Consider the following 14256-nt stretch of genomic DNA (forward strand, 5'->3'; position numbering starts at 1 on the left):
CACCCGGGCTGCTGAAGGGCCAGGGCCTGGAGGGAAAAAGGAGGAAAAGGAAAAAAGGTGGAAGAGTTTGGACAGTCGTCGGAAGGGCGTGGTAGCTTTTCTGCTTTCCCCCGGTCTCCTCTCTTGTGCTGCTTGGTGAGAAATCCAGCTTGCAGGTAACTAAACCTCTGTGGCCAGAGTCGCCCCGCCCCAGTAAACTGCCCCGCCATCCCTCGCCTTCCCTGCTGCTCCTCCACCCCACAGGGAGTACCCCGGTGTGGGCAGCGAGTCAGACTGAAGTTACACACATTCGTGCATTAGGAAGACATTCTTTAGTGTGAGGGAGGTGAGACACTGGCACAGGTTGCCCAGGGAGGCTGTGGAAGCCCCATCCCTGGAAGTGTTCAAGGGTAGGTTGGATGGGACATTAAAGGAAAATTAAATGAAATGCCACTTTTGTTTTCAATTAAAAAAGGAATTAGCAGATCTGAAAGAGTTTTTGATGTGACTTAGCCAAAGTAAAGGCTCTGGGTAGACTTTATAGCAACCTTCCAGTACATGAAGGGGCTACAGGAAAGCTGGGGCTTTTTACAAGGGTGTGTTAGTCATAGGACAAGAGGTAATGGCTTTAAACAGGAAGGGAGGAGGTTTAGGGTAGACGTTGGGAAGAAATTTTTTAGTGTGAGGGTTGTGAAACACTGGAACAGTTTGCCAAGGGAAGCTGGGGAAGCCCAATCCCTGGAAGTGTTCAAGGAAAAGTTGTCTGGTAAATCAAATAAGGGATTCCCTATTAAATATCTGGCTTTATAGAACCTGTTCTCATTTCCTGTCGTCATTTGAAGATGTCTCCTAGTTGTGTTTTTTCAGTTCTAGTGCAGTTTCTCCATGAATAAGAAAAGACTCCAGTGGTGTTTCTGTGTTCTAGGTCATGGCATTATGTAATTTACTGTTATTAGGAGTAGGTTCAGAAAACATGTTTTAACATTGTATCCCGGACTGTATATTTGTTTTAAATTGGTTTCTTAACAAACGGCAGGAATAATTAGATACACTTCTATAACCATAGGTGTAAGGTAGCCTGATAAATAGTCTGGAGTCACATGTTAGTGGCTCATTTTCTGCATTACTGAAATTATAATTTTTCAATAGTTAATATCACCTAATTTAACAGAATACTGGTATTTCCTCATGATTCCTTAATACTCGATGCCCTGTTCTCTGATACTCACTGTCCTTTTTTTTTTTTCTTTTTTTTTTCTTTTCCCCTGAACTTCTAGGGTCCGAAACTTAAAAAAAAAGAACAGGTAGGAAGGTAGAAATTTGCTTTAGTTCACATTCAGCATTTTGACCTTTGCAGTGTTCATTTAGATAGTGTACCAGCCCAATTCTGTTGTTTTGGAAATTAAATGACTAAAATGTCAAAGCACTTCTTACTGAAATTAAAGTAAGCATCAGTTACATCTGGATTTAATGCCTAGAAATCATTGGTTTTAAGAGGTTCTGCCATAGTAAAGGTTCTGTGGCACCATAATGGTATGCAAATGTGCTTTTTAAAAAGAAAAAGTTGGGGAGGTTGTTTTTTTTTAACCTATATTTCTTTTGAGCCAGTTGGTCAGGCTCAAGCAAATTTGAAAGAGGAACAGGAGCCTCCAGGACACAAAGCTTCTGTCCCACTGGTTTTTCCAAGCTCTTATTTTGACTTACTTCCTGCCCATCTTTCTCCCTGCCACCCTCCACCCCCTCTTCTTTTTTTTTTTCTTTAATTTATATCTGTTGTATTCAGGCCTTGTTTTTGCAGCTTCTGCCTTCAGGAGCACAACTCCTCCCTGGTGTCTTTCCATCGACCCCAGGTGCACTGACTGCCAGTTGATTATGTGTGCAATTCCACAGCAGTAGTACCTGTGTAAACACTGAGTAAAACTGAACAAAGATAACTTAATCCTTAGTAACTTAGTTGGTGAGGATTGCAGCCTAAGGCTGCTTTTGATATTGTGTCAGCAGAAAATCAGTGGTGTCTTCTTGTGTGTCTCGAAGTACTGTTTTCTAGTGACAGTGGTCGTCCTACACTTTGGATTAAACATCCCAAGGCTCTGTCAACACAAAAAACCAAATACAAAACCCAAACAAAATTCTAATAAAAAAATAACCCATCCAAGAATCCTCCTTTTTGCTGGTAAGGAAAAAAGTGAAGGGCCAAATACAAAGAGAATGATGCTTTTGAGATATGACCTGTTCAAGTCTCTGGAAGACAACATGGCCTCATGTGCAGAGTTCTAATCATCAAATGTTTGTGGGTATCATTGGTGAGGAACCTGTGGTTGCTATGAATTACAGGACACAAATAAGTGTTCTATTTTGGTTAATCTCTTACCTCACAGGAGATTTTGCATGTTACTTACCTTGTCTTTTTATTTATTTATTTTTAATGTATACCCAGACTGCAAAGAATAGATAAGGAAGGTAATTTCTGAGAAACTCAAATTAAAAAAATAAACCTAAAAAATAGTGATTCAAGGATTAGGGTCAAGGTTGAACAGTTAACTGTCCTGAGTTGCAGTTAGGATTTCTTAGTAAAGAGAAGTCTTTGGTAGTTGTCTTGCTTCTAAATGCCAGTCTTGCCTATATCCCAAAACATATTTCCAAAGATTTCCCAAAGCATTTGAAGTTGCTGCTTTTACTTCCTTATAAATCTACCTGTTACTGATTTCCACATTAAAACAAGAGATTTTATTATTTCCCTAGAGTAGCCACATTCAGGAATGTCTAACCTAGAATAATGTGTTATTTGTGAGACCATATATTGCACCATGAAAATGAGAAGAAAATTGAGTGCAGTATGTTCTGGAGGCTTCCTTGACTGTGCAGGGAGTTTAGAGCCTTAATTCAGGGATCAGATTTGAAGGGCAGAGTTACAGAGGGTGAATACCTCCCAAAATGTGTTAAAGTAATATTGTTGTTTGTTTTCTTTCAATTTATTGCAAACATTTAGTCGGGTGAGAAAAAGATCAGCAAAGCTGAACGACTGAGAATGAAGAGAGAAGAAGAGGAAAGGAGGCTGAGGGAGGAAGGTACCGTGCACTTCATTTACAGGAAATATGATGGCACAAGTCACTTCTTTTAATTAAATGGACAGAAAGTTAGCTCCTCAAGTATATGTGCAGTAATATCCTGATTTTATAAATACAGGTGATTCATCCATCTTTTCTTGTGTGGGCTAAATTCTGTGTTACTTGTTAGAGCCTCCCACATCTCACTTCCCTATTAGAGCCATCTTCTTTTTCTCTAATTACTTCTACCATGATTGATGGAGGGTGGCTGAAAGAATTCATTTTTTTTCTCCCACTATTACTACCTTTTTGAAATATTGTCAGCAAGTTCTAAATGCAGGGTTTTGAAGTTTTGGGTTTTTTCTCCTCCTCTTTCAAACCTTGTTTTTAGTAGCCAGGTAGCCTGAAAAGGACTTTTCCCAAAGAAGGCCAACAGAATACTTAGGTTGGCAGGGGGCTATCTGGTACTCTGAACGGGTAGCAGAGGTGACCCCCTACTAGGAGAGACTGTAGTTTGCTTTACTTCTTCTGTTTCTACTGAGTGACTGATTCCTCCATCCACTTCCAGATCTTTCTACTGTATGTGACTAGCCCTTAAAATGAAATCCCAGGTGCATGACTTGGCCCATCCTTCCCCTCTGACAGTGTCTGCTTCTGCACTTTAGCATCACAACCTGATACCCCTCTCTGAACATCACATCCATCTCTCCTGCTTCTCATTCTGCCATTAATCCATCCTGGTGGGAGGTTGGACATGCTGTGACTGCTAGTAATAGTGACTACTCATCACTAGTAGCCTCTGTGGATTGGAGTAGCTGCTCAGGGGAGTACAGGCAGATTTGAGAACTGCCATGGCTCCTACCTTTGTGCAACACAGATGTATTTAAAGTCATCTGCAAGTAGCAGTGACATTCAGACCACTGCTTGGAAACATCTGGATTGATGCATAAGGTGAAGCTTTTGAGATTGAAATAAATTTTAGTTTTCACAGCCTCTTGGATTTTCTAGTCCCTGTGGCAACAAAGAAACACTAGAACTGTGATCAGGAGTAACTGATGCTGAAGAGGATTTAAATGAACAAGTATCTATGAGATTGAGGTACCCACCAAAGGTTGTAGGAGAGAAGAAGAGTAATTTGGTACTGAACCACTCTGGCACTTTCACCACAGACATTGGATTAAGAACTTGGGGCTGTTTCTGAGAGGAAGAAGAGAGCTTCCTGATCCTTACAGGCTGTTAAGGGTAGTGCCATAGAGTTTTAGTACTATGACTCCAAGTAATTTGGCTTATTTGCAAGATTCCTGTGCAGTAGAAGATACACCCTTGTGTTGCTCATTTTTATGCTTGTTTTGTCATTACAGCTAATAACAAAACAATTTGCCTGGTTTTATTAAACAAAATATAATTATGCTTTTAATGTATTTCCCAATCTTCAGAGGAAGCCCGAATCCAAGCTCAACTAGAAGAAGAAGCAAGACTTGAGAGGGAGAGAATTGAGATGGAAAAGCTTAAGGCAAAAGTTAGTTCACACTCAAGTTCCTGAAAAATTCTAATCCTATTTCCAAACTTGTTACAAAGTCTGTAAACCATTATTCATTTACTGTGAGAATGGAAAGGGTTTTCCTTATGTCTTTATCACTGGGAACAAGGGAGATGAAAGTTTCTAGCATCACTAGATGAAAATTAATAATGAAAAATCTAGCAAAATTACTGAAAGGTGTGCTTGTGTAATGTTCCACAAGTTGAGAAGGTAGTTAGCTGGATTAGTAATTAAATAAAGCACAGTACTTGTAAATTCAAGAGAAATAGTGCTGAGTTGTTTTCTGTAGTGTTCTTTCACTAAGCCAGTATTTGGGTTAGTGTTGTTTTGATTCAGAAAATTCACTGAGACAAGATAGTCTTGCCTGGTTTTGATATATAAAGATGCTGTGCTTAAATACACTACCTTTTGGGAGATGTGTTTTGAACAGTTTGAATAAGTACTTTTTCTTTCCCATTTCCACTATGGATTTTGTCCACTTCCAATTAGATCTAGTTTTTGTTTCCAATCATTACATTTGGTACAATTGTAGCAAGAAAATTTTGGTATAAATTCTAGAAGTGATTACATATTAAGATAGATACACTGATTTGTGTGCATGCATGTGTGTATGTATTTTTGTGTGTGGATATTTGAATAGGTATGTTTATCTCTAAGGACACTGGAATTCAGAACAAAAACTGATTGGTAATACCTAAATATTTTTGTGTTTAAAGAAAAAAAAGGAGAATTACCACAATTTCCCCCACTGCAGAAGAGAAGTCACTCTTGCCTGTGTCTCTTGTCCTTCACAGAATATTTTTTCCCCTAGAGAGAAGACAAATTTAAAATAATAGAAGTAACAAGGGGAAAGTAATAATCTTGCACATATTTTTCCAACATATGCCTACATTTTTTCAGAAGTTGTCATTAGGGGTAGTTCCAGAATGATGATATGGGAACTGTTCACATGGGAGGTTAACGATCATATGACACGTTATGTTTATCATATGACTGAGCAACTAATGTGATGAGAATAACAGATTGTGAACTGCTGCAGTCTTCCTAATTAAGTGTTTCACAAACAAGCAAGTTAGCAGTGTTTGGATTTGTCTAAATGATAACTCATTTAAATCTCCTTTTTTTTTTTTTTTTCCCTTTGAAATAGAGTAATTGTAAGTAGTAAACCAAATATTTATCTCCTCTGTTTGTTATCTGTGTATTTTAACAGGATCGAGAACGAAGGGAGGCTGAACAAACAAAACTTCATTCACTGGAACAGAAGTTTTCGCTTGCACAACAGTGGAAAGCAGATTATAGAACACAGGCAAAGGTAAGCTTTTCCCAAAATCTGCCCAGTTTTGTAGAGGTTTGACAATGAATAGATTTTAGAGTATGTTTCCATTCCTGGTTCCAGGAATGCTTCAATTTCTGGAGCTTAGGTGTGTGCTCTGGCTGCATTGCAAGTTCCATCTCAAGGTTGTAACTGGCCATCCTCCCTTTCTTCTATCTTCTGTACTTTGTTGTGCACAGAAGAACATGGGCAAAGAGAAGCCTGTCTGGCTGATCAAAGCATTAGGGCCCCACAGATTACTTCAGCAATCAAGTGGAACTTCAGTTTCAGGTGTTTTGCTATTTGTCCTTGTTTTCCTATTTGTTTAACTCGTTCCACTTTTAAACATTCCATATAAAAGTTCTGTGAGGGATTACAGGTATTTTTGTAGAATTTGAGACAATTGAGAGCATGTGTTCCAGTCGTTCCTGGGTATCTCAGGTCATCATTCAGAGAAAGGTTGGGCAAAACTTGAGTTGGAAATGTGAATTGGAAATCAGGGCCTGAAATATGTGAAAATGCAGCTAAGAGTTAATGTCTGCAGTCTAGGGTGACACAGATGGAAATTGAATTATCACCCAATAGTACTAGATGCCTGTAAAGTTAAATTTTACATTATATATATACTAAATAAATATACTAGGAGAACGTCTCACTGGTGTAAATCCATCAAACATAGTTTGGTAACTGCCTGATAATGATATTTGGTCAGTTTGGTTCTGAGTAAGGTTAAAAAGACTTGTAGACCCAAGGATTTTCTCTTTGTCTTGTCTATCACTTAATCCCTTATTAAGCCTCAGTGGGACAAATTAAGAATCATAGGGTAAATCATGTTAGAAGAGACTTCTGAAACTCATATATCTTCTGCAGAAATGAGGGCAAGCTCTAATGTTAGATCCAGGTGCTCAGTTGAGTTTTGAAAATTTCTAAGCATACCACACTATTGCTGGACAACCTAGTTGACTGCTTTGCCACTCTCATTTTAATATTTTTTCTTTAATCCAATTAGTATTTCACTTGCTACAAACAGTGATCTTTGCTTCTTTGTCATGACAGATCATCCCTCGGCACCGCTGAGAAAGGTTTGCCTCTGTCATCTCTATAACTCCTCTCTAGGTCCTGGTAGATTGCCATTAATTCCTCCTTTAGCTTTGTTAGTCCTCTCCTGACTGACAAAGCATGTGTTGTTTCCTAAAGTATTCTAACCATCTTCATGTCCCTCCTCTGGACTCTGCAGTTTGCCATTCTCTCTCTTCTACTGAGGGACCCAAAACTGGATGCAGAGCTGCAGATGTGGCTTCGGGAGCCCCACAGAGGTAACAGTCACAGGGTGGCTGGTGACCATCTTGCTGGTGTAGCCTGCTGTGCCCTTAGCCTTCGTTGCCACAAGAGAGCAGCATGGTAGCTGCACAGTCATGTCCTGATACCTTGGGATGATTTTTTATTCCCTTTTTCAGTTGATGACAAGCTGTCTTTATTGTCTGTGTGAACAAAAGAATTGTCTGTCACTTTGAAAGGGGACAGTTGTTACTTATGGGTATTTCTGAAGTGTACTTTTTGGAAGGAGAAGCATTAGAACTTTTTTGTTTGTTTTGGAAACTGATGGCAAAATACAACTATTATTTTAAAAACAAATCTTCAAATAAAATACTGGTAGATGGTGGGAAATTCCAGAGCTTGTATTATTATTAGAAGTAAAGAATATCAAATGCTAATTTCCCATGTCCATGTCTGAACAATTTCAGCTCAGATTAACAGATACTTTTACAAATGATCATGACATTTATCCTTTTTCTGAAAGAACAAGTGCAGTTATTTTTAAGGATGTGTTTTCCTGATGATGTAGCTGAATCTCTTCAAAGTGCAGAGATGTAAAAAAAAAATTAGATGTTTTAATTACTGAAAACTGACCAATCTCTTACACAGGAGCTTCCAGTGCACTGAGCACTCACCTACTCCTATTTTATTTTGAGTCAGTGGAAATGTTTATGGAAGTGGTTGAGCACAATTATAGAAGTACCTTTACTTTAAAAGGTCCATTTTACATTGTAATGCAATCTTCAGTTATTAATCTTTAGAGTAAACAGGGAGGCAATGCTTCTGTAATATCTTATTATAAGGATGAAAAAAATGACATTGTAGGTGATAAATTGATCCCACGAGCCAATGTTAAGCTCATGTAGAGTTAAGTGAGTTTAGCCTGTTGCTGATTTTTTTTTTCTTCCCCCACCTATAAAAATGACCAACAATTGATTTGAAAATAAAATAGTTCAAAGAAAATAAAAAAAACCAAAGGATTTCACATTCCTGCCAGGGGTTTATGTATCAGTGAATTGGTGATGGTAAGGAGGAGGAAGTCTCCTTCAGAGGCAGAGAAAGGAGGAATAAATGTGTTGGAGTAGAAGCAGCTTTATTGCCACTGTAGGAGTTTTCAGTTTTGTTGGCAGTGTCTGGTTTGACAACCATCTGCCTCTTCCACCTGCACTGGTTCCTCATTTATGTTCTCATTTATTCTTTCAGCCCCTCATTTGTGGCAGGTACTGAATTAATGGCTTTTTGCAGACAGGCAAGCTCTGCCTAGCAGAACAGAAATCACTGAGTAAGTATAAACAGCAAATGTTAGGGGGGCAGAAGTATCTTAACATATTAATATCAAAGTCAACAATTTTTTTTCTGGTATAGTGATAAGCCAGATGCTGTTACAGTCCTTTTTCAGGTGCAGGTATGAATTCATCACTATAATATATTTCCTTTTCAGAATCTTCCTTTTTCTTGTTATGATGGTCATTTGCACCACATGCCTGTGTCTGCTTTTCTTTGACCATTTTCTGTAGTGGGAGCATTACCTGAGTTGTGATGGAAATCCTGACCCAACTGTGCTGCAGGAAATAAATACCTTCATGAGCTTATGGCGTGATGATCCAAGTGAGGACATTAAACTTGTGATGAAGAAGGGGGAACTGGTACTAAATGTAAGTGTTAAAATTATATTTTTTACTTTGAGCTTAGAACGTATCCTTAACAGCCCTCTCCCCTTTTTTTTCCTTTTTTTGGGGGGAGGCCAAATGACTGAAATTGTCTATAAGCTTCAAAACCCAGAAGTTTTTCTTCAGTTTTTAAATGTGGTGGTTTTTTTCTTACTTTTTAACAGTCTTGAGCCAGAACATGAAAGCTCATGTCATACATAGGTGCTCCAGTGGACAGCAGCCTTACTGTGTGACTCCCAAAGCCAGTAAAGTGTCACGTAAGAGCAGGAGTACCCAAAATGCAAGCCACTAACCATTGGTGGCTTGCCAAACAATTTTTGTGGCTGCTCTGTAAATTTAGGGTTTATTTTCATTTATGCTGACATTATAGTGTAATGGGGTCTTCCAGAAGCTGGGGGTGAAAGTTGTGTATATAATACAGATTTCGTTGGGCTGGTGTGGTTTTAAGTGTTAGGTCTCCTATCTTACAATGCTTGCAGTTTTCACCTTTTGTACTCTGCCTTTTTCTGAGCTAGCAGGGAATGTTCCTGTTCCTTTCCAAGAATTTCAACAGGTAACTCTCCTTTCTCTTGTGCACTGCTACCCAGCAAAAAGCATGACAATTGCCCACTTCCATTCCTTCTCACCACTTTTCTCCCAGTTGTCTCTTCTTTCCCGCAAACACACTTCCTTCCCCCACTGTGTGCTTCCCACCCAACACTGAAGTAGTCCCATTCACTTCAGGTCCTGTAAATGTGTGCTACCTTGCACTCTGTGCTCAGCAGAGCATGATGTGACACCAGGAGACAGGCATTCTTCTTTCATCCCTACTGGAAGTGTAAGGTGATGTCCGAAATACTGTCTGTGTTCTCTTGGTGTAAAACACTTGAGCATTGCCTTCCTCTTCTGTATGCTTTTAGAGGAATCTCTTGAATACTGTGGGCTCATGGAGATCAGCAGTTCAGAGTTGACAGGGACCACTTCAATATTGTGGTTGACCACGTTAAAGGTGCAATGCAAAAAAGATAGCAGTAGTTACAGTTCTGCTGCTGCTTTGCAACACAGTTAATGAGCAGTGGTGCTGTCATTCCTCAGGCTAAGAGGAAGAAGAGTCTGGCAAGTCTGAAAGGAGGCATAAAGTATAATCTGATTCTCCCTTCATCTTAGTGCTGCAGGTCACTTTGCCAGCTGGGAATTTTTTAGTTCTATACAAGCATTTAGGTGTTAAGATACTAGCATGTAGTGGAAGACACCAACGTTATGACAGTGTTCCATGGTAGGGATTGTTCTGAGAATTAAAATGTAATTGCTGTATGACTTCCTATTTAATTTTTTTTTAAAGATTTTGTAGTTGAGATTATTACTGTAGAAAATGTGGTTCCAAAATAAAGCTTTACACTTGTAATTAAAACTGATTTTTGACCAAAAAGTTTTCTTCATATGACCAATCTGGTCTAATAAATTATCTGTTTCATAACCTAAGATTTCACAGCCCGCAAGTTAAGGAGTGAAGGAATTGGACTAGAGGAATGAAAGACAGACTTAACCCTGGAATTTCCATCACTTTGCATGGTTGGCAGTCTGTCTGGTAATGCTGGCTTGGCACAGTTTCTAGAGATGTAATAGAAAAAGATTATTTCTGTGACCAAGATATGTTTAGGTACAAAGGAAGCAAGTTTACCTCATTGTTTAATGACAAAACACACAGTATATTAAGGGTAGTGTCAAAGATACTTTTCCCACATACAATGTCTTCTGGTGTCAAAACAAAGATACTTTTCCCACATACAATGTCTTCTAGTTAATTGAGAAGCTGCAGTTTCTTTTATTGGACACACTGCCTGGTGAGATAACAGAAAAAGAAACAATCCAGTACCAGGAAACTATTCTGGAATTGCAGAATCTGCTTCATCAGAAGTACAATGAAGTAACAGAACACCTGCTTAAAGTAAGTAAGGTTTACTACTTTGATGCTGTAATATGCCCAGTGCACATAAGGTTAGCTTGTGAGGGTTGGTTTTGTTTGTTCTTAAATTTTCACAGAGACTAGTATTTTAATTTCCAAATTCAATATTTGAGTTTTTGAACCATGTGTACAGCAGATACCAGATTTTTATTGCTTCAAAACCTCTGCAAATCTTAGCTTTGGAGTGGAAATTCTCATTGAGGCATTTAATACTAAATTATTGTGACATTTTGTGAAATTTGGAGATGCTGAGAACAGGGAGTGCTGTATGAAATTTGTTTCCTATTTTGTCCCAATTATTTAAATTAAAGGTAGTTAGTTGGCTGGACAAAAAATTGCAAATGTGAAAAGCAGCCCATAAGGTTATCTTGTACACGTATTTTAATACAAATTCATATGACTAGAAGATTTTTTGAACTGACGTCTTGGGGAGAGTAATGAGTATTGACAGAAGAAAATGTACTTGGGAATCAGTTTTCTGGGTTGTAGGTATAAGTAGTGATTTTGCTTGTTATTTTTAAGTATACTAACCATATATGTAAGTACATTTAGAAGATTAATATTGCTTGATGAAACAAAAAAAAGGAAGAGAAGTAAAGGAACTAGTGAATTGGTGGGATGTTTGTTCACAGTCAAAACCCTCTGCAAATTAAGACATATTTTTAAATTATTTTTACTGAGTATATGATTACACTATTAATGTAATTATCATTTTTCAAGTTGTATGTTGACAAAAATGTGAATAATCTGCAGTGGCTGTTGGTTGTGCTTTATTGCTTACTAAATTCTTTGTCTGTATGTTTTTTAACTTGTCCTAAGAAGTATTTTTGAGGGCACATGATTAAGGGGCAGGGGCAGTGCCAGTGAAGGGGGTAATGTAAGATCTCATATTTGGTGGTATTTTGACTGACAGAATTGATAAAATCAGAGGAAGAAACAGAACATACTTCAAATTTGAACAAGATCCTTGAGTTTATTACTGTCACATTTTAATACATAAATACAACATACGTGAGCTTAGTCTGATGTATTTTTATTCCCATGTCCCTTCTTTTGTTTATTCAAGTGTAAATGTAAGTAAACTGAAGGATTCTAAATAAGAAAACATGAATTAACCTCCTTTTTTTTTTTTTTTTTTTTTTCTTCTTTATAGACAGCTGATAAACATGAAGATCCTTACACTGGAAATATGCAGGTAGTCATAAAAGATGAAAATGTTACTTTCTGTATCTGGGGCAATCTGAAGAAGAAAATAAGGTACAGCATTACTGAAATTCTGAATCTGAAATGAAGCCTGGTCTTGTTTAACCAAGCCAAGTAAACACCAAAAACTAGTTTCTCATAATCCTTTTAATGTTGAATAGCATTTATTCTACAGGCTTCCATCTGGTGGGTTTTATACCATCCTGTTGCTAAGGAAGGTACTGGTTACATCAGATTTTTATTAAAGAAATAGGAGTGGTTTATATATTAGATAAATATATATTTGTGTATATATATATAAAATTTGTTTCTTAAAATGATGCAGTAGAACCTTGTTACTGCCAAAACAATTTTTAAAGGACGACAGTGAAAATCATTCAGAGAATTGAAATTCCTCTGGCAGTAAGGTTTTTGGCTGATGCATTAGAAGTTTCCAAGCTGTTACAGTTTCTTGCAAAGCAGTGAATAATTCTTTGCTTTTGCCCAATTTTCTCTTAGATCAAAGATTTCAGAGCCTGGGATGCAGGTATTCTCCATTGTTGGTTCTGAATCCATTTTTTTGTATTATTAGAATACTATTTAGCTGATATATTTCTAAAAACAAGATGCTTAAGTGGTCTTCCTACTTCCACTCTGCAAATATAAGGAATAAATTGGTAAAAGGACTTTGCCTTGACCAAGAGCCTGTTGGTGGAAGCTTTGCTAAAATATCTACAAGGCTGGGTGCTGAGCAGTGTCAGCCTAATCTGCAGAAAGAGCCCATTTGGGTTAGTGTTAAAGCCTTTTGGTCAGCTTAGAGGTGCACTTAAAATTTTAAACCAAGAATTAAAAAAAGACAATGATGTTTTGCTAGAAGATTTTTAGGACTTATCTGAAAATAAGTATTATTTGAATTGTTCTGGCTTTGGTTGGGCAATGAGCAAGAAACATTCAGATTGGTGAAAGAAGTCAAGCTCACAAGTTAGGTACTTGCTTTGATGCAAGTCAGCCTGTTTCCTACAATGTCACAAGGGTTGGTGGGTGTTTAATACGGTTACCAAAGTCACCTTTACATCTGTGTATCTCTTTGGGCTGTATGTGGAAGGTGCTGAAACTGATGTAACACAGACAGCTGGGGGCTTCACCAATGTAGGAAGTACATTAGTCTGTTTTACCAGGAATGTACTGTGCAGAAGAGCTGCCATCTGACTCTGCCTCCTTGTCATCCCATCAGGACCGTTATTTTTGCAGCTCCTAATCCCCTTATTGTGTTACAGCTTTTCTGGAGGGGTCACAGAAAGCTGTCAGTACAAGACAGGAAGTGTATTGTGACATCTCACCCTGTTCCATAGATAAAAGAGAATGTAGGTGACTTATAGTGTGGTTTGAATACTTAAGAAGAAATACAGGTGCTGCCCATCTTACTAGAGACTGTTAATTTTTTTCACTGTTATTTACAGGTTCAAAAGTCATGTGTTTTGTGATGCACAGCATGGATTTGAACTTCCAAAGTCTCTGGCATTGAGCAGTGTTGCCATTCGCATATTGCACACTTATTATGATCATGTATCTCCACTCCGGCTGCAGTGGCAGGGCATGCCCGGATTGGAGATCTTAGATAGCAAAGAGTTAACTCAGGATTCAGAAGACAATGTAAAAGAACCAGAAGAGGAAAAGAAAGCTGGAGATGAGCCCAGTGTACCTGCTGAAGAAGAAATGTGTTCTGACAGGAGAAAGGTAGGTAAAAAAATCTTGCCAAAGGATATTATACATTGCTATCATTACTCTAAGGCCACTTGCAGTGTAGTAGCTTCTTAATGTGTCTTATGCTTCAGAGAGCGTAAGACTGACTTCTTAAATGTTTTATAGAAAAAGGCAACTTCTGTGCCACGGACCTTCTCAATAGAGTGGAAAGATGAATGACCAAGTATTGTTGTACAGAAGGTAGGAAGAGAGGTTCAGACAGGGTGTGGTAGTTGCCGTGCAGTTGGCAAGTGTGAGTTGGCATTTGGCTGGCAGCTTAAGATAGGATCAAGCCATGAGGAATGTTGGGTTCCATTGTAAGATATTTCCATAAATCTGTGACATACGTTCTGCTTCTGAGAAACTGACAGTCCCATAGAATCACTGTAGGAATCCAATACAAAGAACATTCACAGCAAGCAGAGTAGGATTCAAGAGTTCAGCGGGTCATGGCTGTGCAGTTACTTGGTTGCTCTGTATGTGTATGCTGAAGCTCTGCCACTGGAGGGCTCCTTCCCCGT

General features: G+C 38.3%; 1 protein-coding gene across 1 annotated transcript in view; it reads left to right on the forward strand.

Moving 5' to 3' along the window:
• Positions 1-3007: 3007 nt before the first annotated feature.
• The window catches only part of CASC1 (cancer susceptibility candidate 1), a 19174-nt gene continuing 7925 nt past the window's right edge, over positions 3008-14256 (forward strand). Inside the window, exons 1-7 of the mRNA XM_009995420.1 lie at positions 3008-3047; positions 4463-4545; positions 5777-5878; positions 8713-8850; positions 10646-10792; positions 11964-12067; positions 13453-13729. Coding sequence (XP_009993722.1) covers positions 3008-3047; positions 4463-4545; positions 5777-5878; positions 8713-8850; positions 10646-10792; positions 11964-12067; positions 13453-13729 — 891 coding nt within the window. The remainder of the gene's footprint in view (positions 3048-4462; positions 4546-5776; positions 5879-8712; positions 8851-10645; positions 10793-11963; positions 12068-13452; positions 13730-14256) is intronic.

The sequence above is a fragment of the Chaetura pelagica genome, unplaced genomic scaffold (genome assembly GCF_000747805.2).
Source record: "Chaetura pelagica isolate M959 unplaced genomic scaffold, ChaPel_1.0 scaffold4, whole genome shotgun sequence".
In the NCBI taxonomy this organism is placed as follows: Eukaryota; Metazoa; Chordata; class Aves; order Apodiformes; family Apodidae; genus Chaetura; species Chaetura pelagica.